The 27775-nt window shown below is 40.9% G+C and overlaps 3 protein-coding genes across 3 annotated transcripts in view; 1 reads left to right on the top strand and 2 right to left on the bottom strand.

Annotated features, from left to right (window-relative positions):
• Positions 1-738: 738 nt before the first annotated feature.
• On the bottom strand, positions 739-21088 carry GTF2H3 (general transcription factor IIH subunit 3). The gene is made up of 13 exons (XM_043442295.1): positions 20987-21088; positions 17373-17452; positions 14154-14260; positions 13558-13724; positions 10341-10403; positions 9128-9157; positions 8955-8983; positions 6474-6548; positions 5214-5267; positions 3185-3253; positions 2653-2788; positions 2361-2397; positions 739-2268 (listed from the first exon to the last, which is right to left on the bottom strand). The coding sequence occupies exons 1-13, from the start codon at positions 20997-20999 to the stop codon at positions 2199-2201; spliced, it is 930 nt and encodes a 309-aa protein (XP_043298230.1). The 5' UTR covers positions 21000-21088; the 3' UTR covers positions 739-2198.
• Positions 21089-21137: 49 nt separating this feature from the next.
• Positions 21138-27775, top strand: part of EIF2B1 (eukaryotic translation initiation factor 2B subunit alpha) — an 11084-nt gene continuing 4446 nt past the window's right edge. The window contains exons 1-6 of the mRNA XM_043442281.1: positions 21138-21288; positions 22162-22263; positions 23938-24074; positions 24190-24306; positions 26357-26469; positions 27103-27171. Coding sequence (XP_043298216.1) covers positions 21276-21288; positions 22162-22263; positions 23938-24074; positions 24190-24306; positions 26357-26469; positions 27103-27171 — 551 coding nt within the window. The 5' untranslated portion in view covers positions 21138-21275. The remainder of the gene's footprint in view (positions 21289-22161; positions 22264-23937; positions 24075-24189; positions 24307-26356; positions 26470-27102; positions 27172-27775) is intronic.
• Positions 27166-27775, bottom strand: part of DDX55 (DEAD-box helicase 55) — a 22154-nt gene continuing 21544 nt past the window's right edge. Inside the window, exon 15 of the mRNA XM_043442266.1 lies at positions 27166-27770. The gene's annotated coding sequence lies outside the window, so the exon portion shown is untranslated. The remainder of the gene's footprint in view (positions 27771-27775) is intronic.

Below are 27775 nucleotides of genomic sequence, written 5' to 3'. Positions count from 1 at the left end.
AGCTGAAGACGAATGAGCATGAAATAAACAACCAGTAAGCTCAACATTCAGAAAACTAAGATCATGGCATCTGGTCCCATTACTTCATGGCAAATAGATGGGGAAACAGTGGCTGACTTTATTTTTGGGGGCTCCAAAATCACTGCAGATGGTGATTGCAGCCATGAAATTAAAAGACGCTTACTCCTTGGAAGGAAAGTTATCACCAAACTAGACAGCATATTAAAAAGCAGAGACATTACTCTGTCAACAAAGGTCCATCTAGTCAAGGCTATGGTTTTTCCAGTAGTCATGTATGGGTGTGAGTTGGACCATAAAGAAAGCTGAGCACAGAAGAACTGATGCTTTTGAACTGTGGTGTTGGAGAAGACTCTTGAGAGTCCCTTGGACTGCAAGGAGATCCAACCAGTCCATCCTAAAGGAAATCAGTTCATTGGATGTTCATTAGAAGGACTGGTGTTAAAGCTGAAACTCCAATATTTTGGCCACCTAATGTGAAGAGCTGACTCATTTGAAAAGACCCTGATGTTGGGAAAGATTGAAGGTGGGAGGAGAAGGGGACGACAGAGGATGAGATGGTTAGGTGGCATCACTGACTCAATGGACATGAGTTAGGGTAAACTCCAGGAGTTGTTGATGGACAGGGAGGCCAGGCATGCTGCAGTTCATGGGGTCGTAGAGTCGGACACGACTGAGCGACTGAACTGAACTGAAGAAGAAATAACTCAGGGAAATATGAAAAGTTAAGTTATTTTATTATAAAAATTATACAAAATAAACCATAAGCACAACAGTTAAAATTTAAACAGAATTAAGCCAGTTCATAAAACATTTCAAATGAAAAAGTAGTAACAAAAACCTTAAGAGCTTGTTTGAATTTAATCATCTTTAGATATATGATGTTTTATTTCCTAGACTTAAAAATAGTGATCTCCATTACACTTGGGCTGTGAAATATTAAATATTATTTAAAAAGACATTCTTAAACTCAGAGATTAACAAATACTTGCAAAGTGACCACCAAAATCTTTGTGTATCTGTTAACAAAACTGTAAATCCAGAATATAAAACCTACCTGAAATAATCTAACCAAATACCAAATTATTTAAGTATTTGAGACAGTTTTTGAGATGGTATCAAGAGAAAATTAAAATCTTATTTATATACAACATTGTATACACATATAGGTTTCTCTCAGTATACTTTCTAAAAACAAACCAAACTGGCCATCATTCTTGAAAACCCTTCCTACACTATGCTGGAATTTAAAAGGACTTTTAGTAACTTCAAGGTTACGTAGAAAAATAAGTTGTTTATTGTTGAAATTACAAATAATTTTTCTTTTTAATTGATACAAGTTTTCAGTATTAAGCCCAAAGTTTCCAGAGAACCATTCTCCAGTATTAATGCTTTTGCCCTCCTCTAAAAAAGGAATGAATTCTATGTGGGGCAACACTTAGCTGGAAAGAATTCATTCCCCCGAAGACACTCACCTTGGGAACCCAGACTTTGGCTTTCACAAATAAGCTCTTCATACAACTGTTTTTGAACAAAAAGTTCCTTCCCGACTACTGCACTCGCTTTCCATACTCGTTTAAAATCAGATTTTAGAGATACTCAGTGACAAACTTTCATTTGAGTAATTGTCCAAACATGTACTGTCAGACAAAAGAATAAATATCTGGTCATATCTGGAGCTAAATCTCAATCGAGAAAATGAGGATTTTATTTACATGAATACTGTCAAAGCTAAGTGTTGACTCAAGTAAGATGTTCTATCTTGATTAATGCCATTACTCCATAAATAGTCACTTTTCTCCAGAACTGGGTTCAAATGTCATGTCGTACATTTCACAGTAAGGATCCAGACTTGGGTAGGTTCTGACACTTTCCATCAGTCAGGACAGACTGTCTTTGACAAATGATCATCTCATTAAAAAAAAAGTCTCAAATTTGTGCTTTCTTCCCCCATTTCTGGGCAAAAACCAGCCAGAAAAAGACTGGTATATTGCATAGAATGGACTCCCTCAAATAAATCAGCCCCCCAGCACAGGATAAGGATGATGTTTCACAGTATTTCCTGTAAGAAAGCTCATTATCTTACACACATCTCTATTTTTTTCAGAGCCTCCCTAACAAAGATTCTGCCATATAATTTCTATAACCAGCTCTAAGTGATGGGGAAATTACTTTTATTATCATGAGGACATTTTCAGTTTCTTTTTCTTGGCCTTCAGTACAGGAGGCAGAGAAATCTTAAAGGCTGTCCTGAAATAATACACAGAAAAAAATAAAACACTTTTTAATGCTCTAAATCTCTGTAAAGTGGGAGCCAGCCACAGAACCCCAAAGATACTTACTCGCATGTGGTACAGATTGGGCTGAAATTGCAGAATACTGTAAATTGAAACAAAAAAAAACACACCAGGATGATTTAGAAGCAACACAGTTGAAGATATTTTCTGCAGACTCCCCTCCAACATAGGAAAACTGGGTAAAAGGACTTCCCTGGCGGTCCAACGGTTAAAACTCCACTTCCACTGCATGCATTCAACACCTGGTCAGTTAGCTAAGGTTCCACATGCCACACAGTGTTCTCCGGCCCCCGCCAAAAAAAGACATAAAAAAGAAAAACTCAGTACACGAACTTACTTGACAAGCACACAGAACAGACGTAGCCAATTTCAATGAGATTTCGATGACAGAAGCAAGCAGCCCGGTAGTCAACATGAACTGGGGGTGGGAGGATTAACTGAGACCTCTGATCTTGATCAGGAAGAAAAACCCACTATATAAAACAAACAAACAAAAATGAGCAAGAGATTTTTATTTAAAACATGGGGGAAAACAACCAGAAGCCAAGATACAGATATTAGATTTCAGCCAGTGAACACTGAGAATACTAAACTGGATTTCCCTTGAATGTCTGTTGAGAAACGTGTATTTTTCATTCCGCAATTACTGAGCACCTCCACACACAGGCACTGTGCTGTAAACAGCCTTACAACATTCTGCACAGAGCTTACAGGGTTCAAAGACTACTGGAAGCTGGAATTCCCTAGGTCACCCCTCAATTCCTTTCTTCCAGTTACTAGGCATCAGCCGTCTCATTCCCATTCATTCCCCAGGAAACAAGGGTCTCGACTGACTCAAGGCATTAGGTTCACTGTTGACGTTTCCTTACCAGTAGATACTGCAGAAGGGAAGGCATCTGGGGCACCTTCAAGTACAGTCCCCCTGTGATGTCACAAGCCTGTAAGACACACAAAGGACTCACTGCCACGTGAGCACTAGCTTTCACAGACGGAGGTCATTCTCAACACCAACTCTTCAGGTCTACGACACAGCAAATTAAAAGGGCATCTCTTCCCAGAGTGAGGGAGGATTGGAAACTTGCAGCCACCTCTCCAGATGTTCAAATAGCTGTGTTTTCCTCTTGGTGCACGCCCTTTCACCCTTTGAAGCCTGCAGTTATAAGACACTACATGCCCTTTTTCCTGTTTGTCTGCTGGTGGTACATTTTTATTCTTGCCATGTTTATTCACTCTCATCATATTTTTTAGTTAACAGTTTGAGATGTAATTCACACACTATAAAACCTATCTTTTTAACATCTAAGATTTACTTATTTTTAGAATATTCACAGAACTGTGCAACTGTCACTGCTATCTAGTTGCAGAACATCTTCATCACCCCACATCCCCATTAACAGTCACTCTTCATCCCTCCTTTCCCCTGACAACCACCGATCTGCTTTCTGTCTCCATGGACTTGCCTATTCTGGACACTTTTCTCTGATCAATAGAATCAGGCAAGCTATGTCCTTTTATGACTGGCTTCTTTTACTTAGGATAATGTTTTCAAGGTACATTCATATTGTAGCATATATCAGTATTTCATTCCTTTTTATGACCAAATAATATTCCACCACATGGATAGACCACAGTTTGTTTATCCATTCATCTGCTGATGGGCATTTGAGTTGTTTGCACTTCTAGGTTATTATGAATAGCACAGCTGTGAATATTCAAGGACAGAATTTTGTGCAGAAATGTTTTCATTTTTCTTAATATATGTGCTGCCGAAGCGAGCACTTCATTTTTCTTAAATAAATATCTAAGGATGGAATTGCAGACTCAACTGGTAATTCTATGTTTAACTTTCTGAGGAAGTTTCAGATTATTATCCAAAGAGGCTGTACCATTTCACATTCCAATAAACACCATGCACCTACCATCAAGCTTAAGAAACAGGACAATCCTAGAACTTTTGAGGCTGGTGGACTTTCTGGTTGTATACCCCCTCTCCCACTCAATCCCCAGCAGTAACCCAAACTCAAAGTTTTCTGTAATTTTATGCTTTTAACTGATCTTTCAGGAAATATTGTTCCTTGTGATCAAAAACCATTTACCAAAAGTTTAGTATTGTCTTCAGTCTTATTTCCACTTTTTTGTTTTGTTTTGTTTTTCCTTTTTGGTTAAAGTAAAACTCATTTTCATGTTTTGATTAAAAGTAATATCTAACAGTGCTAAGAGAAACATAATATGAGCAACATATGTAATTTTTAATTTTCCAGCCACATGAAACAGGAACAATGAAGAGATAAAGTTTTAGTAGCATCTTTTAGATAACTCAATATATTCAAAGTGTTATCATTTTAACACATAACCAGTATAAAAATCATTAACAAGATATTACACATTCTGTTTTTCATTCTGTCTTTGAAATTCAGTCTGTATACTCACGTACTTCTCAATTCAGACCAGACTCATTTCAAGAGCTCAACAATCATATGGTTACCATTAGGGACAGCACAGATCTGGAACCTATTTTTTATAAAATTCTCTGCTTAGTGATCTATTCTTCCATCTGTATGTATAGAGCGATCATGCTGGTCACCTAACATTAACTTCGGAATGAAAGAAGAGATTTTTCTTTTCTTATTTTTACTCTTTTTAAAAACACTTTTCTGTGCTGTTTGAATTCATTTTAATGTGTGAATTACAATACTTGTACAAAGTCAATCAAAGCATTATGTAGAATATAAATAAAAATTTCAAAGTAACCAGAGAGATACTGGTGCTCTAACTTGAAGCATCATAAGGGCTAACCCCTAAAGCTGTGTGAAGACTGGTGGGTGAGAGGCATTTACCATAGGTAACGGAACACACCAGGCTTTCATAACCACCGCCAAGCATTCATTTAAAATATACCTGTTGAAGGAGTCCTGAATCAGAGTCTAACACGCAGGCATCGATCAAAATATTCTGAAATGGACATGTCAAAAAATATTAATAATGGAATAATTATTATTCCTGGAATAATGAAGTCTACCTTATAGTGAGAACCTATTATATGCCAGATTCTATTCTTAAAACGGCTCATTTAATATGCATGGTTACACTGAAAGATAGACATCTGATTTGCATTTTACACTGCAACACCCAGGCCTTGGCTGAGTGGTGGTCACAGAGCCAAGGGCAAACCACGCTGTCACCCCCAATCTGCCTGTCCTCAAAGTCCATGGCCTTTTCACTGTATCATGCTGCCACTCCAAGACGGAAAATATTAATAGTGACTATAGCAGTATTTTAGGTTAATGTGACTATAGCAGCATTTTAGGTTAAAATGGAAGCTTGTTTTTTTTTAAGTTTTTTGGCCATACCACCACAGCATGCAGGATCTTAGTCTCCTGACCAGGTATCAAATCCATACCCCGTGCCATGGAAGCACGGAGCCCTAACCACAGGACCAGCAGGGATGTCCCAAAACCAAAGTGTTGTTTTTTTTCCAAACTGAAGTTTTAAGAAAGTTTTTTTTCAACATGTCAAAGAAGAAAATGTATTAATGATAACTCATCTGAACACTTGAGCTATTTGCAAAGTTAAAATATCAAATATTTATTGTTGGTGTTTAGTTGCTAAGTTGTGTCCGACTCTTTTGTGACCCCATGGACTGTAGCCCACCAGGTTCCTCTGTCCGTAAGATTTCCCAGGCAAGAATACCGGAGTGGGATGCCATTTCCTTCACCCAGGGATCTTCCTGACCCAGGGACTGAACCCACACCTCTGCACTGGCAGGAGGGTTCTTTACCACTGAGCCACCTAAAACCTCCCTAAAGCAGAAAGACAAAGAAATTGAGGCAACACATGCAGCAAACTGTTATAAAACTCAGGATTCTTGGCCTCAAGTCTACGGATGGGCTAAACAGGGTTGTAACTATATATATAGTTAAACCAAGTAAACTATAAACAAAAGTGAGCTTCAGTGCATATTCTTCTGGGGATCCACTAGATTCTCAAGGGTGCAGGACTCAAAATAGAAAAATGACTAGCACAAAACATGGATTCCAGATTCCCAATCCCTTAGTAAGTATTCAATATGACAATTTCTTAAAGCAGGCCATTCAAACAGTAAAATTAACTCCTTCATTATGAAACCAATATTCTTTAAAAAGAAGGCTCTCAATTCACCTGCTTCTGTGCTGCAAAGATGACATTCATGAAGTTCATATACTGCAATGCACTGTCTTCTGCGGCCTTAATCACCTAAAAATCATATGCATGTTAATACCTTTTGGCCACATTCTAATACTCTTACTCAAATGTCAACACAGTATACAACAAACTACAGTCAATATCATCTTTCTAATTTATCTTTGTAGTTATTAAAAATCTCCCCCAAATCCTATCATTCAAGAGATAATCCTTGTTAATGGTTTCTAAAGAGCATCTATGTGGACATGTATATACATTCACATTCAACAGAGACACAGACACACACACACACCCAGGATGATACCCTAGTATTCTGCAACCTGGTTTTTCCCCCCAATATCTGGGGGAAACAACCTTATGTCAATAAATATGAGTGTATATCATCCTTAATGCTGAGTTCCTAGATTTTGACTATTTAACCAGTTACCTACAGAAGACATTTAAGCAGTTTCCACATCTCAGTTTTTTTTTTTCAAACCTCAATTTTAGACAAGGCTCTGATGAACACTCCCATCTATCCTTTGCACGACTGATTAGCTCCTAAGATAACCGGTGAGATTACTAAAGTGTCTGCACATTTCATTTTGATACATATTACTGACCTGCCTTCCAGAAAAGCTGTACTAATTTATCCTCTTATGGGCGACGCAAGAGAAGAACCACTAGTAGGGCTTCCGTATTTCCAAACGCTACCTGGTCATTTGCATTTCCTCTTCTGCAGACTACTCATGTTTCCCACCTGTTCCTTCGGAGTCAACCCCGACTTTTAAAAATTAATTTACAAAAGCTCTTTTTTATTTTAGAAATAATACATTAATCCTATCATGCTGTTATGTTGAAAACACTTTTTCCTAATAGATTTTTTCTTTTCCCATCCTTGTTTTGGAGGTTTTATTTTTTTTAGGTCTTAAGCTTTCTTTTAAAGTTTCACATCATGCTTAGCAAGATACTAAGCAAGATACTAACTGAAGATGATAAACACATATTTCCTTCCAGCACTTTTATGACTCAAATTTTTACATTGACATGTTTGATCATTATTAGAATGTGCTTAGGAGTAAGCAGTGAGATCTAGCTCTGTGTTCCTCCCAACGGCCAACCAACTGGCCCAGTATCTTTTACTGAATAATCCATTTCCTTCCCACACATTTGAAGTGTTTCATTTATCTTGTATCAAACGCCACTATGTACCCATTATCTGTTTGCATACTACTGTACCAGAACCACACTGTTACTGTAGCTTTATAATGTGTTTGAATGCCTAAAGGCGTGCGAATAAAAAAGAACAAAGAGCACTGCTCACCACCCAGTTCTACAAGGGTTAAGTGGGAACCCACTGCAGCTGTCCACCGACCGCGCACCCTGAAAGGCGTCCAGGATGAAAGGCAGGATGAGGCACTCAGTGCTTTGGATAAACAGGCTATTAGACAGTCAGATGGGTATCTCAAGAAGAATTTTAACAACCCCAGATTCTTACCTCTTTGTAGGCAAGAACTGAAAAAATAGAAAAGCACTAAAATCACTATCTTGAGATATCTGGTCTTTGTGATTAGCAGTCATTTTCTACCGATATGTATGCTTGACTGTGTGAATTTCCTAGCCAAAAAAAAAAAAAAAAACCCCACGTAAACTGGTCTCTTCTCTACCTCTTTGGGACAGTTTCTTCACAGCTGAGTGGTTGTCTCCTGAGCTATAATGCTCAGTAAAACCCTGAATAAAACTTAAACTCAAAAAAAAAACCAACTTAAACTCACAACAGTAATGTTGTGTGTTTTTCTTTAAGTTGACTGGAGCAACTTCCTACTTACTAGTCTCTTTCAGAAAGCTCCTGGCTATTCCCACTGATTTATTCTTTTAGATAAACTCTTGACTTTCCTAAATCCCCCCGCTCTGCCAGGAAAAAAAAAATCTGATTAATATTCTGAGATTGCACTGAACTTACAGTTTAATCTTGGACAAACTGACATTCGAGAATAAAATATGGCTCTCCACAAACTAGGGGTTACCAGTGGGGAAGGGGGAAGAAGAGATGGGCAATAGAGTGGTAGAGATTTAAGAGGTATAAACTATTACAGACAAAAAAAGCTACAAGGATATCTCACACAACATGGAAAATATAGTCAATATTTTAATAACTATAAATGGAATATAACCTTTAAAAAACTGTGAATCTCTATATTATATACCCGTAACTATATAATATTGTAGATCAACCATATGTCAATAAAAATAACTGAAAAAATTAAAAAAGAAAAAATATGGCTCTGTTTATTCAATAACTTTATGTCTCTCAGAATTTCAGTTTTTCATCATAATCAACTTTACACATTACTTGTTAATTAACTCTGGAATCTTAATATTTATTGCTTCTATTATAAATGGGTCTTATCTCTCAGCCTGTTTTCTAACTGGCTCTGGCTGGTATAAAAACATAGTACAAATTTCTTTTAATCTTACCAATATCCTTGATTTCATTTCCTGATTATCTATAAAGAGATAAAAACAGATTACGTTACAACTGAATCTCACTGAACATATTATAAAGTTTTCTCACCAATTTAAAAACAGTCCCTCAAAGTTATAGTAGTAAAATAAGAATTGCAGTTTCATAGAAGATTGCAGGCTCTTACCTTTAACTTCTTTGTTCATTCTATGAATGTCTTATTTTCTCAGCATTAAGGAATTTACAAATATTGTTTCAGAAAAAATAAATTCAAATCATAGTTAAATAAATTCAGCATCCACCTACCTGAAAAAAAGGAAAAGCTCCATGACTCACAATAAACACACAAAAGAGATTGGGAGCTTCCAATTACTGACTTTGCAATCAAGTGGGCCTTGTAACCTGACCAAAATATGATTATTCTCCCAGAAAATTAAAATTAATAGATTTGATTGTTCTACGGCTATCTATTATGTCCTAGATTTGAATACTGGCACAAGTAAATCAATACGCCAACCAAATGAGATGACGAATTTATAAACCATACACAGACAATCAGACACCCCCAATCACAGTCTGGGGACGGAGGGATCACTCGATACTGTACAAAACAAACAAATTAAATTACTTAAGACTCAAAAAAAAGTCACACAAACATAGATTATCAACATGCTTATAAAGGTGGGCAAAATAACTCATTCTCCTGGGGAGAACCAGCTGCTCATTTAATAAGCCCCAGGGTCAGTAACTGGCTTTTAAAATCAAACACTGTTTCTAACATGAGAAAAGAATAAAAAAGTTTTAATCTGTCTAATAATTAACAGAAGAACATCCTGAAGAATAATTCGTTGTGAGCAAGACATACAGGAGAAAGTAGAGTTTTCTCATTCTTACAGCTTCTCCTAAAAACATGTTAAAACCTTTTTTATTATCTACCGCTTTAGAACACTCATGCCTTCCAGTAATGTGGGCATCCACGGTTCTAAGAAATATCACAAGTTAAGGTATCTTTATTAAAGGAAAAAACAAAACAAACTTCTGAATGATTAAAACACCAAGGATACAGCAGGGGCTTCCCTGGTGGTCCAGTGGTTAAGAATCCACGTTGCAATGCAAGGGACACTGGTTCGATCCCTGGTCTGGGAAGATCCCACGTGCTGTGGGGCAACTGGGCCCGTGTGCCTCAACTAAGGAGCCCACGTGCTACAACCACTGCAGCCTGCGCGCCCGAGAGCGCATGCTCCACAACGAGAGAAGCCACGCGGCGAGAAGCCAGAGCACCCGAAGTACAGAGTAGCCCTGCTCGCCACAACCAGAGAAAGCCCGCAGCAAAAAGACCCAGCACAGCCAAAGAGAAAACAAATAAACACATATTTAAAAAAAAAAAACACCAAGGATACAGCAAAGAGCTTTGGCCAGGGATCCTGCCAGCAGAGTCTCTGTGTGTTGACCCTCTATGTCACCTGTAAATAACAAAAAGCATTAAAAAGAGAATTCTTAGGTACTTTCTTGAACCAAAATCATTTTTAAACCAAAGCATTCATCTTCATGAAGGAAATCAGATAACATTTTCAAAACTGGGTTTATAAACACAGATAAGCAATTGTTAAACATTTTCTCAATTTAAAATACCCTGGTGGTTGGGGGCTGAATGGGGAGGAACGAGGGGTGGTTGTTTAATGGGTATAAAGTTCAAGTTTGGGATGATGAAAAAGTTCTTGAAATGGATAGTGGTGATGTTTGCCCAACAATGCGAATGTACTTAATGCTACCGACCTGTACCCTGAAAAATGGTTAAAACGGTAAATTTTATGTTATAAATACTAAAGAGTATCCTGGTGTTACTGGGGAAGGTTCTAGTTTCTCAATGATCTGAGTGGTACAAAAGTCTGTGTGTGACCGAGGGCAGCCTGCACAGAGGTCCCTGGCTAGGCTCTGAGCCTTTCCTATCACCTCCTCCTTCCCACTGCCCTGGAAAAGCTGGACCAGTGAAAAGAGGACTGGAGCAACTCCCCTGGCTGTGGGAGGTAGGGACAAAGTTCACAGCTTATCTGGAGACTTGAGTGAAAAAAAAAAAAAAAATCACTCATAAAAATCAAAATTCTAAACATCCAGTTCAACAAGGTAGGAGTCCAGACTAACACCCTGTAGGAACAGGGCTTGCAACTGGTCCAGCAGTGCTGATGCCCCAAGGGGAGGTCAGACCGGGAAAGGTCTGGACCACTGAACTGATAAGTTGGGCCTTTACGCTGGAGGCCAGTGGTTTCCAAAATGTGATTCTAGAACCCACTGGAGGAACATCACCTGGGAACTCAAGAAAAATACAAATTCTTGGGTCCTCCCTGGTGCTGTGCTATGCTCAGTCGTGTCTGACTCTTTGAGACCCTATGGAGTGTAGCCCAACAGGCTCCTCTGACCACGGAATTCTTCAGGCAAGAATACTGGAATTGCCATTTCATACTTCTGGGGACCTTCCCGACCCAGGGATTGAACCCGGGTCTCGGTCTCCTGCATTGGCAGACAGTTTCTTTACCGTGTGAGACACCAGGGAAGTTCCTGGGCCCTCCCAAGACCCACTGAATCGGAAACCATGAAGTGGGGCCCAGTATTTCACGTTATTGGGGTATAACTTACAGATCTCAAAATTCACTCTTTTTAAGTGCACAAGTCAATGATTTCCAGTAAATTTCTAGAGTTGAAATCATCACCATGATCCAACTGTAGAACACTTTCATCACTCCAAAAGATCACTTACGCCCATTCCCAGTCCCTTCCTGCCCACCACCCCCAACTCCACGTAGTCCCAAGAGAAATCACTGATCCACTATCTGTCTCTAGAGTTGCCTTTTCCCTACCGGTGATTTGGACAAAGGAGACAGTTTAAAACCACTGCCCGCAGGCAATAGGGAATTAGCAAAAAGTCTGAGGCAGGGAATCCTAACTCTGATTTTCAGAATGATAACTCTAGAGGGCTGAGTGGAAGGACTTAAATGGGGAGAGACAGGAGTAAGAAGCTGTTATAATGATCCGGAGCAAAGGCTCTCAAGCGGGACAACTGTGCCCCAAGAGGGTCATTTGGTTTGTACCTGCATGCGTGCTCAGTCATGTCCAACTCTGTGACCCCACGGACCATAGCCCACCAGCTCCTCCGTCCATGGGATTTCCCAGGCAAGAATACTGGAGTGGGTCACCATCTCCTTCTCCAGGGGATCTTCCTGACCCAGGTTTCGAACCCGTGTCTCTTTCATCTCTTGCATTACAAGGCAGATTCTTTAACAACTGTGCCACCTGGGAAGCCCCAGCTGGGGGATACTTTAGCATTCAGTTGGTTGAGGCCAGGGATGCTGCTAAGTAAGTATCCTCCAAAAGGCTTCCCTGGAGGCTAAGATGGTAAAGAATCCACCTGCAATGCAGAAGACCTGCGTTCGATCCCTGGGTTGGGAAGATCCCCTGGAGAAGGGAATGGCAACCTGCTTCAGTATTCTTGCTTAGAGAATTCCATGAACAAGAGGACCCTGGGGGGCTACAGTCCATGGAGGTGCGAAGAGTGGGACATGACTGAGCAACTAACCCTTATCCTCCAAAGCACAGGAAACTCCCCATAGCAAAGAATTCCCCCACCCAAGATGTCAGCGGTCCCAAGGTTGAGCTAGACGGCAGGTAATAAGGGGTCAGACTTTGGAGGTACTTCTGACAATAAATTAATAGGATTTCATAGATGATTAGATGTTGGTTTAGAAGGAAGCAGTCAAAATGAAAGCTTTTGGAAAAGCAGGTGGATGGGGGTGACAGAAATGGAAGTAGTGGTATAATTGAGGGGAAAGAAAATGAAACTGGTCTGGGGCTTATTAATGAGGCTGAGGGACCCTTAAGTGGAGACATCTGCAGTTTGAAAGAAAGGATGGATTAGAGACAAAGATTGGGAAGGGTTCATACACAAATGATAATTAATGGGAAGGTTGGATGAGAACATACAGAGGAAGAAAAACACCGTGCAGAATTTAAAAAAAAAAAAAGTTTTTAAAGAAATAAAATGAAAGACTTCCCTGATAGGAATCTGCCTGCCAATGCAGGGGACACTGATTCAGTCCCTGGTCTGGGAAGATTCCACATGCCTCAGGGCAACTAAGTCCGTGTGCCACAAGTACTGACACCCACGGGCCCTAGACCCCATGTTCTGCAACAAGAGAAGCCACCACCATGAGAAGCCTGCTCACTGAAACTAGAGAAAAGCCTGAGCGCAGTGACAAAGACCCAGCGTGGCTGAAAATAAATAAATAAAATCAATATTTCTAAAAAATGAAGAAACAAGATGAAGGAAAAGTCAAAAATGGAAGAAAGAATGGTCTGAGAAAGAAAAAAAAATGGGTCAAAACAGGCTATCCTCAAACACTAGAGTGTTTCCAGTGGAGGCTGGTGAACCATGTCCATGCTACAGAGGTCAGGCAAGTATCACACAGGCTTTGTGGGCATGATTTAAAAAAAAAAGAGAGAGAGAGAATTAAGTAGATAATATCAAGAATCTCAAACTTTTGGACTCAAAAGCTTAAGCACTTCCACATTCAACTCCATCTGCAAATAGCAATAATGGGAGGAAAAAAAGCTGAAAGCAATTACTTTTGGTCATTAGATCTTTGATCTCTTCAGTGATAACTTCATTTGCTGCTGTCAACAACTCGTATTTTCCATCTTTACTCCCTGAGGGAGTAAATTCAGAAGAAGGGTTTCCTGGGTCTCCAAAGAAGTCTCCAAGTCTGCCGTTCTTTCCAGGGTATAAGAATCGACTGAAATAGAAAAACAGACAAAAAACCCCCTAGTCACACCGAGACTCAGTGCCCATACTAAACATCAAAATAAAAGTCAGCAGGGATAAAAACCACACCAATTCCAGAATCTCAAGACTCCATCATAAACTCCAGTTTTACAAAATGTATAAAACAGGCAAATTGGCAAACATGAGTCTACCACCATGGGATGTTTTGATGATTCCACTATTTTCTCAAAAAACGGGAAAAATAAAGAAGGTACTCGGTTACGGTCTCTTCAAACACTTTACAGTGGCTCTCACTCTTTAGATGACAACTGAAGAGAATTCCTACCAAACTCTAATTTACTATTTAGTTTATTATTTGAGGTATATTTATCTACCCCAGTAATATCTCATCTCAGGGTCCTTAAGCACTGAGCAGGAAGAGTAATCATAATGGTCATACCTTTCCTGAATGTGACTTGCTATCACTGCAAGTTTGTTGGAACGATTCATGAACAAATGAGAATTTCCCAGCACCATCACAGCATCAATGCATTTTGATAGAGTAAACTGTTGAAACACAGAAGAAAAAAGAATCTAAATCAGCTACCTAAAACCACTATGTCAGATAATTATTCACGCTAAAAATTTGCTCTGGAGTTCCCTTCTCCAAGGTCATAAGCAAAAACATTGGAAAGGTATGGTTTTCTAATTCGGAACAGCACAGACTTGCCCATTTCTGACTTGCTTAGAAAAACAACACATGGCAGGTCAGGTCTCATGGAAGAGAGCAAAACGAAGGAAGAGAGGCTACTGGGGGATGGGACGGAACTGGGCAAGTGGGAGGAGATACGGTCATTTTTTATAAACATGATGATTGATTTGTGCTCCAGTTGACCTAAATAAAACTTAGTCAATAGAATCAATCTTTACTAATACTAGTTATCAAGACTCGTCCCTTCTTTCTCCTCCTGTACAGAACTGTCTACCAAGTACAATTTCATCCTCCCAGATAATCAAAACTGTCCAATTTGAAATATAAACTCAAGAAAGACTAAAATTCCACATGCAAAGACATTCATTTTCACTGTTATTGTTCCAGCTGTTATACTGTTAATCAATACAACTTATTTGTTCATAAATAAATGTATTCATAGCAAAAATATGGATAATCAAATCTGAAAAAGAAACTATAGTAGAATTTTCTAGTCTTACTTATGAGACCACTTCCTCATCAGTACAATATTCCACAAATGTTTTTTGTATAACATTCAGGGAATAGTAAACATGTCACATCTTCTGAGATAAAATTACTAGCAAACTATTGCTATATATACAATAGATAATATATATTGATTAAATTGGTAATTGTAAAATCTTTCAATTAATTCATTCACTAAATATGCTGAGAACCTATTATGTGCCATGTGAAGACCCTTTCTTTCATGGAATTTACATTCTGACAAGTATTAATATTATTAAAGAAAGCAATACTTTAAGCAGAAAACAAAACTGATAAATTTCACTCACTCAATTTCTTAAAATGTAAAACAAACCAAAAAAAAAAAAAAAGTAAAACAAACCTATTAAAATTTCTACACAACAAAAAACAACTAAACCAAAGTGAAAGGGAAATTACAAACTGGAAAAAAAACCTGCAACATATGACAGACAATGAATTAACCTTTTAACATAAAGAGTGTTCACAAACCAGTTAGAAAAAAAAGGAACACCCAAAGAGGAAAATGGAAAACTCCCCAAAAGAAAAATACAAAGGGCCACGAAATATACTAAAAGAAGACTGAGAGAATTTTTGGTACATCATACTGGCAAAAGATAAAATAAGAAAACAGAGCATCTTGTGTTAGTACAAAAAAAAAAAAAAAGGAATCCTCATATACCACTGATGAGAGTTCAAAATAATACTCTTCCTGGAGAGTATGATAATATGTAGTGATATGCTGGTCCAGCCACACCACAGAATTCTACTCAGCAATAACAAAAAATGAACTACTGATCCATGTAGCAACATGGACAAATATCAAAGTAACTACACTGAGTAAAAACAACAGGCCAATAGACCAAACAAGAAAAAAACCCAATAACAAAAAACCAACTATATACTGTTTGATTCCAGGTAGACACATACCTTAAAACAGCAAACTAATCTATAGTGATATTATGCAGATAAGTGGCTACCTCTGGGAGGGAACAGGGAGAGAGCTGGGTGAGAGAAATTCAAAGGAATATGAAGAAACTCTGGGAGTGATGGATTTGTGTGTTTTTGTTTTGTTTTGTTCTTTTGGACACATTGATCAGCTTACAGGATCTTAGTTCCCCAAACAGGGACTAAAGCCAGGCCACAGCAATGAGAGCACTGAGTCCTAACCACTGGACCATCAGGGAACTCCCATGGATCTACATCTCATTATTTTGATTGTGGTGATAATTTCATGAATGCATACATATGTGAAAACATTAACACTTTCAATATGTGCAGCTCATAGTACATCAACTTGATACAGTTGCTTTATCAAGTACATAACTTGTTCTTAATGGTGAGAACATGTCCAATTTAAGAATTAATTAAGAACATGTCCAATTTAAGAATTTAAAAATTGGACATAACATTTTTATATGAATTTCATCAAAGAAAATATACAGATAGCTAATAAGCTTATGACCAAGACTCTCCAACATCATTAGTCATTAGTGAAATGCAAATTAAAACCACAATGAGGTACTACCACCCACCCTAGAATGACTAAAATCAAAATGACAGGACACTGCCCTGGTGGCCCAGTGGTTAAGAATCCACCTGCCAATGCAGGGGACATGGGTTCAATCCCTGGTCCAGGAAGATCCCACATGCCATAACTAAGCAAGTGAGCCATAACCACTGAGCCTGCAGGCTGCAACTACTGAAGCCTGTGCACCCTAACGCTGGCATTCCGCAATAGGACAAGCCCACACACCACAATGTCCTGGCTTCGCTCTTTGTACTGCAGTTACAGAAGATGTTACTACTGGGGAAAGCTGGAGTCAGGGCACACAGACCTCTCTGTACCAGTTTTTATAATTTCCTGTGATTCCATAACTACTTCAAAGTAGAAAGTATTTAAAAAAAAAAAAGACTACATATTATATGGAATCAATATATGAAATGTCCAGAAAAAGCAACAGAGAGACAGAAACCAGACAAATGGTTGCCTACAACTGGCGGGAGGGCTTCCCAGGTGGCTCAGTGGGAAAGAATCCACCTGCCAAGCAGGAGATGTGGTTCAATCCCTGGGTCATGAAGATCCTCTGAAGAAATGGCAACTCACTCCAGCATTCTTGCCCAAGAAATCCCACAGACAGAGGAGCCTGGTGGGCTACTGTCCATGGGGTTGCAAAGAGTTGGGCACGACTTAGTGACTAAACAACAATAACAGCTAGGGCGTAGGAGCAGTGACTGACTGCAAACAAGCACGAGGGAACCTTCTGGAAATAGAAGTTTCCTAAAATGGAATTGTGGTAGTGGTGGTTATACAACTTTACTGTGATTTTTACTAAAAAACACTGAATTATACATTATAACGGGTGAATTTTATGGTATGAAATTATACCTTAATAAAAAAGCAACATACACATATACTCAGTCAAATCAGAGCTATCCAAAAGCCTTCCCAAGCAGCCTTACCTGAGACTCCTTTAATGCTTGCTTTCCCCACCAAATAGGGTTGGTATCAACTATGATAACTAGAAGATTCAATTCATCTTCTGAAAATATTAACAAAAAAAAATTAGCCTCATAAAAGTGAAACAAAGCGAACATTTCCAATTTGTAAATTAAACCCAAAGCAAGCACCACTACATGCCTTTCTATGTATATAAGCTACAACCATGAAAGTAACACAAGATCAAGTTCTTTTAAAGACTTAAAGCTCTGGAGGCCCTTAGTGAGCTCTTGCTTGCCTTCTGCACATTTACACCTCTCATGCACTGAAATAGTAGCCTCCAACCTTTTTGGCATCAGGGACGGGTTTCATGGAAGACAATTTTTTCCACAGGTTGTGTGTGTGTGTGTGGGGGGGGGGGCGGTGATGGTTCATTCCAGGATGACTCAAGAGCACTACATTTACTGTTTACTTTATTTCTATTATTGTTACATTAGCTATACCTCAGATCGTCAGGCATTAGCTCCCGGAGGTTGGGAACCCCTGCAGTAGACTATGAACATTGTGTGGTTGGATTTTTGTCTCTTTTATCACTGCTTGTCCTCTGCTCTGAACACAATGCCTAGCATGGGGTGGATGCTCAATAAATATTTTATGATAAATGCATTACAGATGTCTGGTCAAGGACAGAAGGCACTGATGAACCAGTACTGAGAATCACTAATAGAATTTCAGGCATGGGGTAGGGGTGGGTGGGGAGAGATTTAAAGGGAGACACAGAATCAATTTGGCTCCAGGTCCATCAAATCACCTTCCAGCAAGGCCAATTATAATTAGTAAACAATCGTTAAAAGGTAAAAACCAGAGTGAAAAGCAATGGTTGTGTAAAGATTTTATTGTGAAAAAAATTAGGCTACTCTTTACAAAGTGAAAGACACAACAAAACAGGCTAACTTAACACAGTCATTCATTCAACAAACATTTACACTAAAGTACCACTGTTAGGTGTCAGGGATACTGGATCCAAGCCCTCAAGGAGCATATATTCTAACTGAGGTGACAGACATGTGAACCAGCAAACACACATTGTTATGAAAAACCCAGCATGCTCATTTAATAGCAGAAAGCAGCAATGCCTTGCTTGCATACCCAAATCCTATTTACTCTCCAAGGTCCCAACCCAATGCTACCTCCTTATCTAAAAGTCCTCCCCAGGTCTTCCAACAGGTCCTGGCTCCCCCATCTCAGGAGAGAAGAAATGTCAGTCTTTCTGTGTCAGTCCCAGCACACACAATCCTATCATCCTGTCCCATGATGACAACTCAGAAAGGGACTTAATGCTATCTTTCGATTGTTGTTGAGTCGCTAAGTTGTGTCTGACTCTTGTGACCCCCATGGACTGTAGGCTGCTAGGCTCCTCTGTCCATGAGATACTCCAGGCAAGAACTCTGGAGTGGATAGCCATTCCTGACCCAGAGATTGAACCTATGTCTCCTGCATTGGCAGGCAGATTCTTTACCAATGAGACACCAGGGAAGCTATCTTTCACCAATTATAAGATGTACTCCCTCCTTTTTCTTTTTTCTTTTTTTAACAGTTTTACAGTTTTCAGCAATTTGACAGTTGCTGAGCTCAGGACGGTATCTTACCATTATGACTGATCACATTTTCTCTCTTAGTGATATAGTAAATAAAAGCACATTTCATAATCATATTGCCTTAGATTAGATGAAATATGGTATTCCTATTTTGCAAGAGAAAGTAACTTGCTCTAAGTCACATGGCCTGCTAACAAGTAGCGAAGCTAACACCCAGCTCTGAAGACAGATCTGCTTGACTCTAAAGACTGTGGCTAAAAATGATACAGATAAACCTACTTGCAGGGCAAGAACAGAGACACAGACATAGAGAAGGGATATGTGGACACAGTTGGGGGGTACGAATTGGGAGATTAGGACTGACATATGTGCACTACCATGTGTAAAACAGATAGCTAGTGGGAAGCTGCTGTCTAGACAGGGAGCTCAGTCAGTGCTCTGTGATGACCTAGATGTGGGGCTGGTGGCAGGAGGAAGATCCACAAAGGAGGAGATATATGTATCCATATAGCTGATTCACTTTATGCTGTTGTAGAGCAGAAACTAACACAATATTATAAAGCAATTATACTCCAACAAAAAAAACTGAAATAAAGACTGTGGCTTTTCAACACCTTATTGCCTCCTTCTGACCACCCACAGTGAGGTCCCTCTTCTGATGACAGTACTCATGACCTCATTGTACACTTAGCTATGCTTCTGATCTCTCTTCCCCACTCAGCCCTCTAAATCGTGGCCTTCTTAGAGAATGAGGAATGTTATGTAAACCACAGAACAAAGTGTTTAGCACAGAAAGCCACTTAATAACTATTTCTCCCACAGGCCCTCACTCTTCTGCCCCAAAGCCTTTGACCTTATATCTCCATCAGGTCCCACTCCCCAATTCTCAGAGCCATACATTCCTTGCTACTATCAAGCCTGAGAAAAACAAAGCGTTGCCTGTCAGGAGAGGTGTGAATCCATAGACATAGAATGTCCCTGTGGATTTCCTTCTTTGGGTCTCTACCTCCTCATCTGTAGACAGGGGCCATACCAGATCTGCCTCCCTCACAAAGTTGTGATATTAAAACAGATAAATGATGCATGGACAATTGTTACTGCCCCTGAAAGGATCTATTTCTATTCTTGCTCTCCACAGTCAATTTCCCACACAGCAGTCAAAGTAATCTTTTAAGATAGTAAATCAGGGAATTCCCTGGCAGTCCAGTGGTTAGGATTCAATGCTTCCATTGCAAGAGGACATGGGTTGGATCCCTGGTCAGGGAACTAAGATCTCGGGGGAAAAAAAAAAATCGTAAATCAGTAATACTTCTTTTTTTTTTTTTTTCAGTAATACTTCTTTGTTAGGAGCCCTAAAACGGCTTGTATTACACTTAAAATAGAGATCCGGTCCCACAAGGGACCTGCACCTGGCTAGCTAGCTCTCTGATCTCATCCCTCTATCCCAACCTGCTCCCACCACCCTGGCCTCTTTTTTCCTCCCTTTAAGACATCAGGCTCTGTAACTGGTAGTTTAATGTATGAACGAAAGTCTCCACTCTCCTCAACCCGCAGGTGTCCCCTTTCCGTCTTCCCATTGCAATGTAATGGCTCAATTTGTCACAAGGCCTTCACAGAACTTTTATAAAGTCACTCAAGTCTTAGTCTGAATATTACTAGTCTTCCCTGGACCCATATTGAAAGCAGCTCCTCCTGCATCATCCCCGAATAGCAATCGACACCATCATCACTTTATATTGTCGTCACAGCTCTGGTCACCCTTCGAAATTATTTTTATTTACTTGCCTGTCTGTCTCGCTCACTAGACTGTAACCTCCACTAGTCTGTCATGTTCTCTATGTATCTCCCAGGGCATGAAATAACGCCTGGCACACAAGAGGCGCTCCAAAAATATTTACTGAATGAATGAACGAATTTGCTACTCCTTTAAAGATCAAACAGGCCCCACCCAGCCCCCCAAATACAGTCCATTTGGTAGATCATCGCCGGGCAAAGTCTGCTTAGTCCCGGGGTCCGGCTCCCGCCGGCGCGGCCCTCACCGTCTGAGACCATGGCGACCAGAGTCCCTCGGCGAACAGCCACTTGCAAGCAAGCAGACCTGCCAGAGTGTACGAACCTCGACTTCCGGCGCCTCCGAGTGACGTAAGAGACGGCGTGGCTCAGGCCGCGCGCCTTACCCACAGCCCCGCCCCAAGGCGCCGGAAGTGGAGTGTAGAGCGTGATTGGGCGCTGTCAGTCAGTGTGGTGCAGAGTCCGCGCGGCGGCGGGACCAGTCCAGGCGTCTCGTGCAGCTCTGGGCCTCTCAGGCTCCGCGGTCCAGAGGGCACCATGGACAACAAGGGTAAATTGGGACGCGTCGTACCTGCTGGGCCTAGAGCGGAGCCGCGCAGGGATTCCCCCCACCTCACACGCCCAGACTGGGCTCCGGGCGCGGTCAGTTTTCAAGCTCAGGCTGTCTGGTCGGATGTGGTCCCTCTAGTCACAACTAAAACCCCCTCGCTGCTCGTGTATCCAGGGAATGGGTCTTGGGTGTATCCCCAGACATCCCTTCTGCCCACGCTTTCCAGTGCCCTCCAAAAACGTGAGATTTCGGACGAATGTGCAGGTCTTCGAAGTCTTGATTTCTTCATATGTGAAGTATGAGTAAGACTCCCTGAGCCTGCCCTGTTGAATCTGGTACCAGAATCAAAAGAAAAGCGTATTTGATGTGCCTGTCTAGAGTGGTTATCAAGGTGTTTTATTAAGTGAAGAACAAGGGCAAACTAATATGTATGTAGTACCTTTCATGTAAAAAAGTAAAAGCAGAGTAGACTTCTACATCACATGTATATATAATATAATATATGTAGGTGAATAGGCTTGACTTGGCATAGACTGTCTGGAGAAATCAGTAAGCAGGTTGGCTCTGGGATTTTTTGTAGACTTGGGGTCAAGAATAAGGGTGAGAATGACCTTTCACTATCATTTGGTGGGGCTTAAATTTTATTCCATATTACACGGGCTAGCTTTTTCAAAATGAGAAAGAGCTTGCAAATAGTAAAGTGATGTCATCTCTATTCCCATCAACATTTTCGGTGTCCCTGAAGTCAAACACCCTGCAAAGGAAATATTTTTTAAATTAGTTTGCTTTTTAATGTCAGCAATCATTGATAAGCTCTGTGGTTGTCTCTCCTGCTAAATGAATTCGCTGAATCACTTTTTTCTCCCTTCCCAGAGTTAATCGAATACTTTAAGTCTCAGATAAAAGAAGATCCTGACATGGCCTCAGCAGTAGCTGCCATCCGGACTTTACTGGAGTACTTGAGAAGAGATACAGGTAAAGAGGGTCCGCCTCCATTGCTCCAGGTGTTAGGAAAGTCTGCTTGTAACTATTAAAATTGTAGAAAGTGAGAGATGGATGTGTGCTGATACAAGGTAATAAGCCTCAAGCTCAGTTTCTCCCTTCATTTCAGTCCTTTCAGTGTGGAGAGAGCCCTCAAGTTAGGATCACATGGGTCTCTTGTCACAAATGAAATATATTTTGTTTTTTTTTAAGTTTTTTTTTTTTTTAATGTGAACCATTTTTTGAAAAGTCTTTATTTGTTATCATGTTGCTTCTGTTTTATGTGTGTTTTATGTGTTTTTTGGCTCTGTGGCATATGGGATCTTAGCTCCCCAACCAGGAAGCTGTTTGATAACCAGCACCCCCTGCATTGGAAGGCTAAGTGTTTAACCACTGGACTGCCAGGGAAGCCCCTGAAATGTACTTTGAATCAAGAAGGCCCATAGTATGACAGGTTAACTGTGAAGCTTAACTGTGTGAGTATAAGCTTAACTGTGAAGCTTATAGCAGTCGTTCAGCTTTACAAGTGTTTATTGGGCTTCTGTCTTGTGACAGATTCTTTGCAGTTGATGTAGAGATTGTTCTAGTATAAATTCTAGCTTTAATGTCATCATTGTGAGCACTGCAAATTCAATCATCCTAAATGTAAACATCTGGGTATAAACAAAATAATAATAAAAATAATAAAGTGTTCTTTAAAGGGCTGACATAGAGATGCATGTCTCTAAGACAACCTCCAGCATCTTCCCATTATACTAATATCTAGACATCTAAGCCTTAGCTGCACCACCCTGCAAACCTCTTCTGTCACTACTTAATTTCCTTGCATGCTGTCCTTTGCTGAACTGTGCTTCACTCTGGCCTCTCTCATACCAATTTTATTCCCATCTTGGGGCCTTTGCATTGGTATAGTCTGTATCTGAGACTTTGCCCACTGCATCTTTACACGGCTGGATACTTTCTTACTCAGGTCTCTGTTTAAAAGGCCTGCACTCCAAAAGATCATCCCTGTTAACTCTGCCTAAAGTAGTTCTACCTTTTTCATCATTCTGCTTTTTTCTGTCCTCAATTCAATCTGAATAACTTGTTTATTTCTTTGTGTGCTTGTTTACTGTCTACCTCTCCCAGTAGAAAGAGAGTCCTGGGAATTCCCTGGCAGTCCAGTGATCAGGACTCTGCACTTCAATGCCGAGGGCCTGGGTTCACTGCTGGGGGATCAGGGGAACTGAGATCCTGCAAGCCAGGCAGCACAACCAAGAAAAAAAAGAGAAAAGGAAAAGAAAGGCAGTTCCATCAGAACAGGGACTGGTCATGTTCACTGATGTTATCTCTGGCATCTAGGAAGTTTGTATGCTCAGTCACTTTAGTTGTGTCCTACTCTTTGAGACCCTGTGGACCATAGCCCACCAGGCTCCTCTGTCCATGGAATTTCCCAGGCAAGAGTACTGGAGTGAGTTGCCATTTCCTTCTCCAGGGGATCTTCCTGACCCAGGGATCAATCCCACATTTCCTTCATTGCAGGCGGATTCTTTATCTGCTGAGCCATCAGAGTGCTTGGCATACAGCCTACACCCAGTCCACACTGGCTGAATGAGTGTATGAATTGCAGACCCATCAAGGGGCTGTGATACTGAAATGAACATCATGTTGCTCATGTGATCATTCCAGGGGAGACAATCCAGGGCCTGAGGGCGAATCTCACCAGTGCCATAGAAACCCTGTGTGGCGTGGACTCTTCCGTGGCCGTGTCGTCGGGCGGGGAGCTCTTCCTGCGCTTCATCAGCCTTACCTCCCTGGAATACTCTGTAAGCCCTGCCCTCCCTGGTCACCTCTCTGCTTCTGTGTTTGGTCACAAGTATTCTCAGCTTGACCTGGATCCTCCCCTTCCCCTCATGTTGCTTTTTTTTCTTTTTCCCCTAGGATTACTCCAAATGTAAAAAGATCATGATTGAGCGGGGAGAGATTTTCCTCAGGAGGATATCACTGTCAAGAAATAAAATTGCAGATTTGTGCCATACTTTCATCAAAGATGGGGCGGTGAGTACGTCTTGATTGTGGGTGGTGATCGGGAGCAAGGACTTTGGCATCAGACTCCTGGGGTAAAATCCCACCTTTGCCACCTACTTGCTGTGTGACCTTGGACAAGTTACTTATGCTCTCTGTGCTGTACTTTTCTCATCTTTTCAAATAAGGGTAATTATAGTACTTACCTCATAGGGCTGCTGTAAGGATTAATGAGATGGTGTGTGTGAGGACTCTGCACTATGCCTGGCACACACTTAGCAGTGTCTAAAGGTAGATGTTAGTATCATAGGTGGTTGTCATTTTAAAGAGGCAGAGGAAAACCCTGGGACAGCATGGGTGATTCTCGATTTGATAAGCTGTCTTACTAAAAAAGTATTTTTTTCTTACTGGATATGTACTAAACTGATCTGAGTTAAATCAGCACAGCTCTTGTCACTGGTTCATCCTGACTCTCTTCCTGCCGAAGGTTAGCACTGGATTGAGATTTTTTTCATCTTCGTTCCAAATGCTGTCACAGAGATGCAAAGCTGCCAGGTGTCAATAACCTAAGTGAGGAAAGACAGGAGCAGCACATTAAGTCAGTCTCCCAGCAAAGGGGTCATAAAACTTTTATGACATCTCTTCTGCCAGCACACATCCTTTCTACCAACTAAGCCTCCACCGACTGTAAAAGTATTTACTTGCATCTGGACCCTGAAATCTTGTCCTCTGTTTTATTACTCCCTTCCCAGCCTCTGAATTATGTTATTAAATAAATGATGTAATAGATGCGACTGGCACTGGTACAAAAGCCAGCTTCAAGCAAAGCCGTTCTGAGACCAGGTGGAGGCAAGCTGGTGACTGCTTCTCGCCGAGGCCGCCTCCTTCCCAGCAGTCACACTACAGGGTTTGTTCATCCTCGTGGAGTTTAATGTGTAGCGACCACCTGCATCAGTGCTATTTAGGGTAAATTAGGAACAGAGCAGCTTAAATTCAAGCATGCAGGTGAACCACCTGGAGATCTTTTAAAGTGCATATTCTGGGACTTCTCTGGCAGTCCAGGGGTGGAAACTTTGCACTTGCAATGCAGGGGGCATGGTTTCGATCCCTGGTCAGGGAATTAGGATGCCCCCATGCCATGCAGCACGGCAAAAATTTATTTTAATTTTAATATAAATATGTAAATATAAAATTAAAATGCACATTCTGGTTCAGTGAGATGGGTGGGGCCTGAGAACCTGCATTTCTAACAAGCTCTCAGGCAAGACCTAGAAAGGAGCCAGGGAGCTGGTCCCTCCACCTTGCTTTACTCTGTCCTCTGTACTCTGTTCCTTAGAACATCTTGATTCCATCTAAGTATCTGCAAATTGTGTCCAGTCCACAGTTGGGTTGTATTTACCCCAAACAGTGTGTAAAAGTTTTAAAAAATGAGTCAACATTGAAATACTGGATTTTAGCTCCTCTAGAAAATCAGATGATCCAGCGACAGTGGGCCCCATGCGACAATAGCCAGAGGTCAGCCTTCGCACTCTGCTGCTGGCCTCTACATCCCTTATGCCAGCAGTCTGGTGTTTGAAGGCCCAGGTGTGCAGACTAGGTCTTAGAATTAGGGAAACCAACCCAAAGAATTAGGGAAACCAACCCAAAGGAACCTAACAGCCTTCAGACAGAAAGGCTTTTGCATCTGAGTAACACCACGTGGAGATACCACTTCTGTGCTTGCTATGAAAAGAGGAGACCTATGATATATTCCTCTGGCAGAAAACTTTTTCAGATTGTATCAATAGGGACTTCCCTGCCCATCCAGTGGTTAAGACTCCAAGCTTCCTTGCAAGGGGCAAGGGTTTGATCCCTGGTTGGGGAACTATGATCTCGCATGCAATGTGGTGTGCCAAAAAACAAAAAGTATGTATATGGGCTTAAACTCAGTGTATTGTCAAGGATCTGCTTTCTGATTACAATTGATTAGTGCAAAAGCATACATACAGAGAAGCTTTAGGGTACCAGGAACATGCATTGGAGCGGCAGAGTCTGAGTGATTGGTGGAAGTTTGCACTTTTGATGGAGTTTTCTCTATCCACAGAGAATATTAACACATGCCTACTCCAGAGTGGTCCTGAGAGTCTTGGAAGCTGCAGTGGCAGCCAAGAAGCGCTTCAGTGTGTACATTACAGAGTCACAGCCTGACTTATCAGGGCAAGTATCTTTCCATGTGGTCACGTGCCCAGCAGTCCCTTTAATGAGAAAACTGAGGATGAGACCCCATTGTAAAAGGAGCCAGGCGAAGCCCCCGATTTGTCTGTCAATCAGCATTGCCTTTCACAGTACCCATCCCTCCTCCTGGAAGAAAAATCACCATAAGTTTGAAGTCAGTCACAGCATAGCATCTAGGGGTTTTATTTAGTACTTAGAGGAACAGCAACTGAAATGTCAAGGAATAGATAGTTACATCTCTTATGTATCCAGAACATAATAAAACCCCTTTTCTCCTGAATTTACAAATCCCTGCATAGAGCACAGTTTTCCTAAAATACATACTTTTAAAGAACCCAAATTCTTGTTTCCTTAGTCCAGAATCTTGGGATCAGCCCCTTAGTCCATTAACATTAACTGAAGTGACTTCCCTTACGGTCCAGTGGTTAAGACGCCATGCTTCCAATGCATGGGGTGAAGGTTTAAGACTTCAGATATGGTCCACATTAAAACGAAAAAAATTAACTGAGTTTCTAGCTAATGTGATTTATCATTATCCAAATTAAGTGACTCACCAGTCTCTATTATAGGGACTTTCTTGGACTTTTTCTAACATTCTCAAAATGTCATTTTCAGTAAGAAGATGGCCAAAGCCCTCTGCCACCTCAATGTCCCCGTCACTGTGGTCCTTGATGCTGCAGTTGGGTAAGCGCCTGGCTCCCCCATCACAGTTACGTTTCCTCACCCACCCACTCCCAGGGTTGGCCTGGAGCAGGGTTTCCAGATGGAGGGTCCCAGTCTCATTCATAAAATGAAAGTGGGCAGCATCCCACCTCCTAATTGACAGCGGCACTAAACCAGCAAGTTCATGATAAGAGCCTGATAGTGTACACAGAGGACAGGGCTGTAGGATGCTGGGAAGAGCCGGATACATGGTGTCATGGTGCATTTTAAAAAATATTTGACTGTGTTGGGTCTTAGTTATGGCATGCGGGATCTTTAATTGCAGCATGTGGGATCTAGTTCCCCAACCAGCGGTGGACCCCAGGCCCCCTGCATTGAGAATGCAGAATCTTAGCCCCAGGACCACCAGGGAAGTCCCTCATGGTGCCTTTTAAGAGCAAGGTGCAGTGATTGGGTCAGCGCTCATAATCAGTGTTCTCTCTTCATCTAAAGACACAGGCTGTCATCAGTGGCACTCCAGAATTTTTCATCTCCTGTGTACAACTTCAGACCTAAAGCTGAGGTGACATGCTCCATGGGTTGGCAGCGTGGCTCATAAGAGAAAACAGGAATAATAATCCCTTGG

Source organism: Cervus canadensis, chromosome 1, assembly GCF_019320065.1.
Source record: "Cervus canadensis isolate Bull #8, Minnesota chromosome 1, ASM1932006v1, whole genome shotgun sequence".
In the NCBI taxonomy this organism is placed as follows: Eukaryota; Metazoa; Chordata; class Mammalia; order Artiodactyla; family Cervidae; genus Cervus; species Cervus canadensis.
Note: the sequence above shows the minus strand (reverse complement) of the source record. Positions and strands in the feature narration are given on the sequence as shown.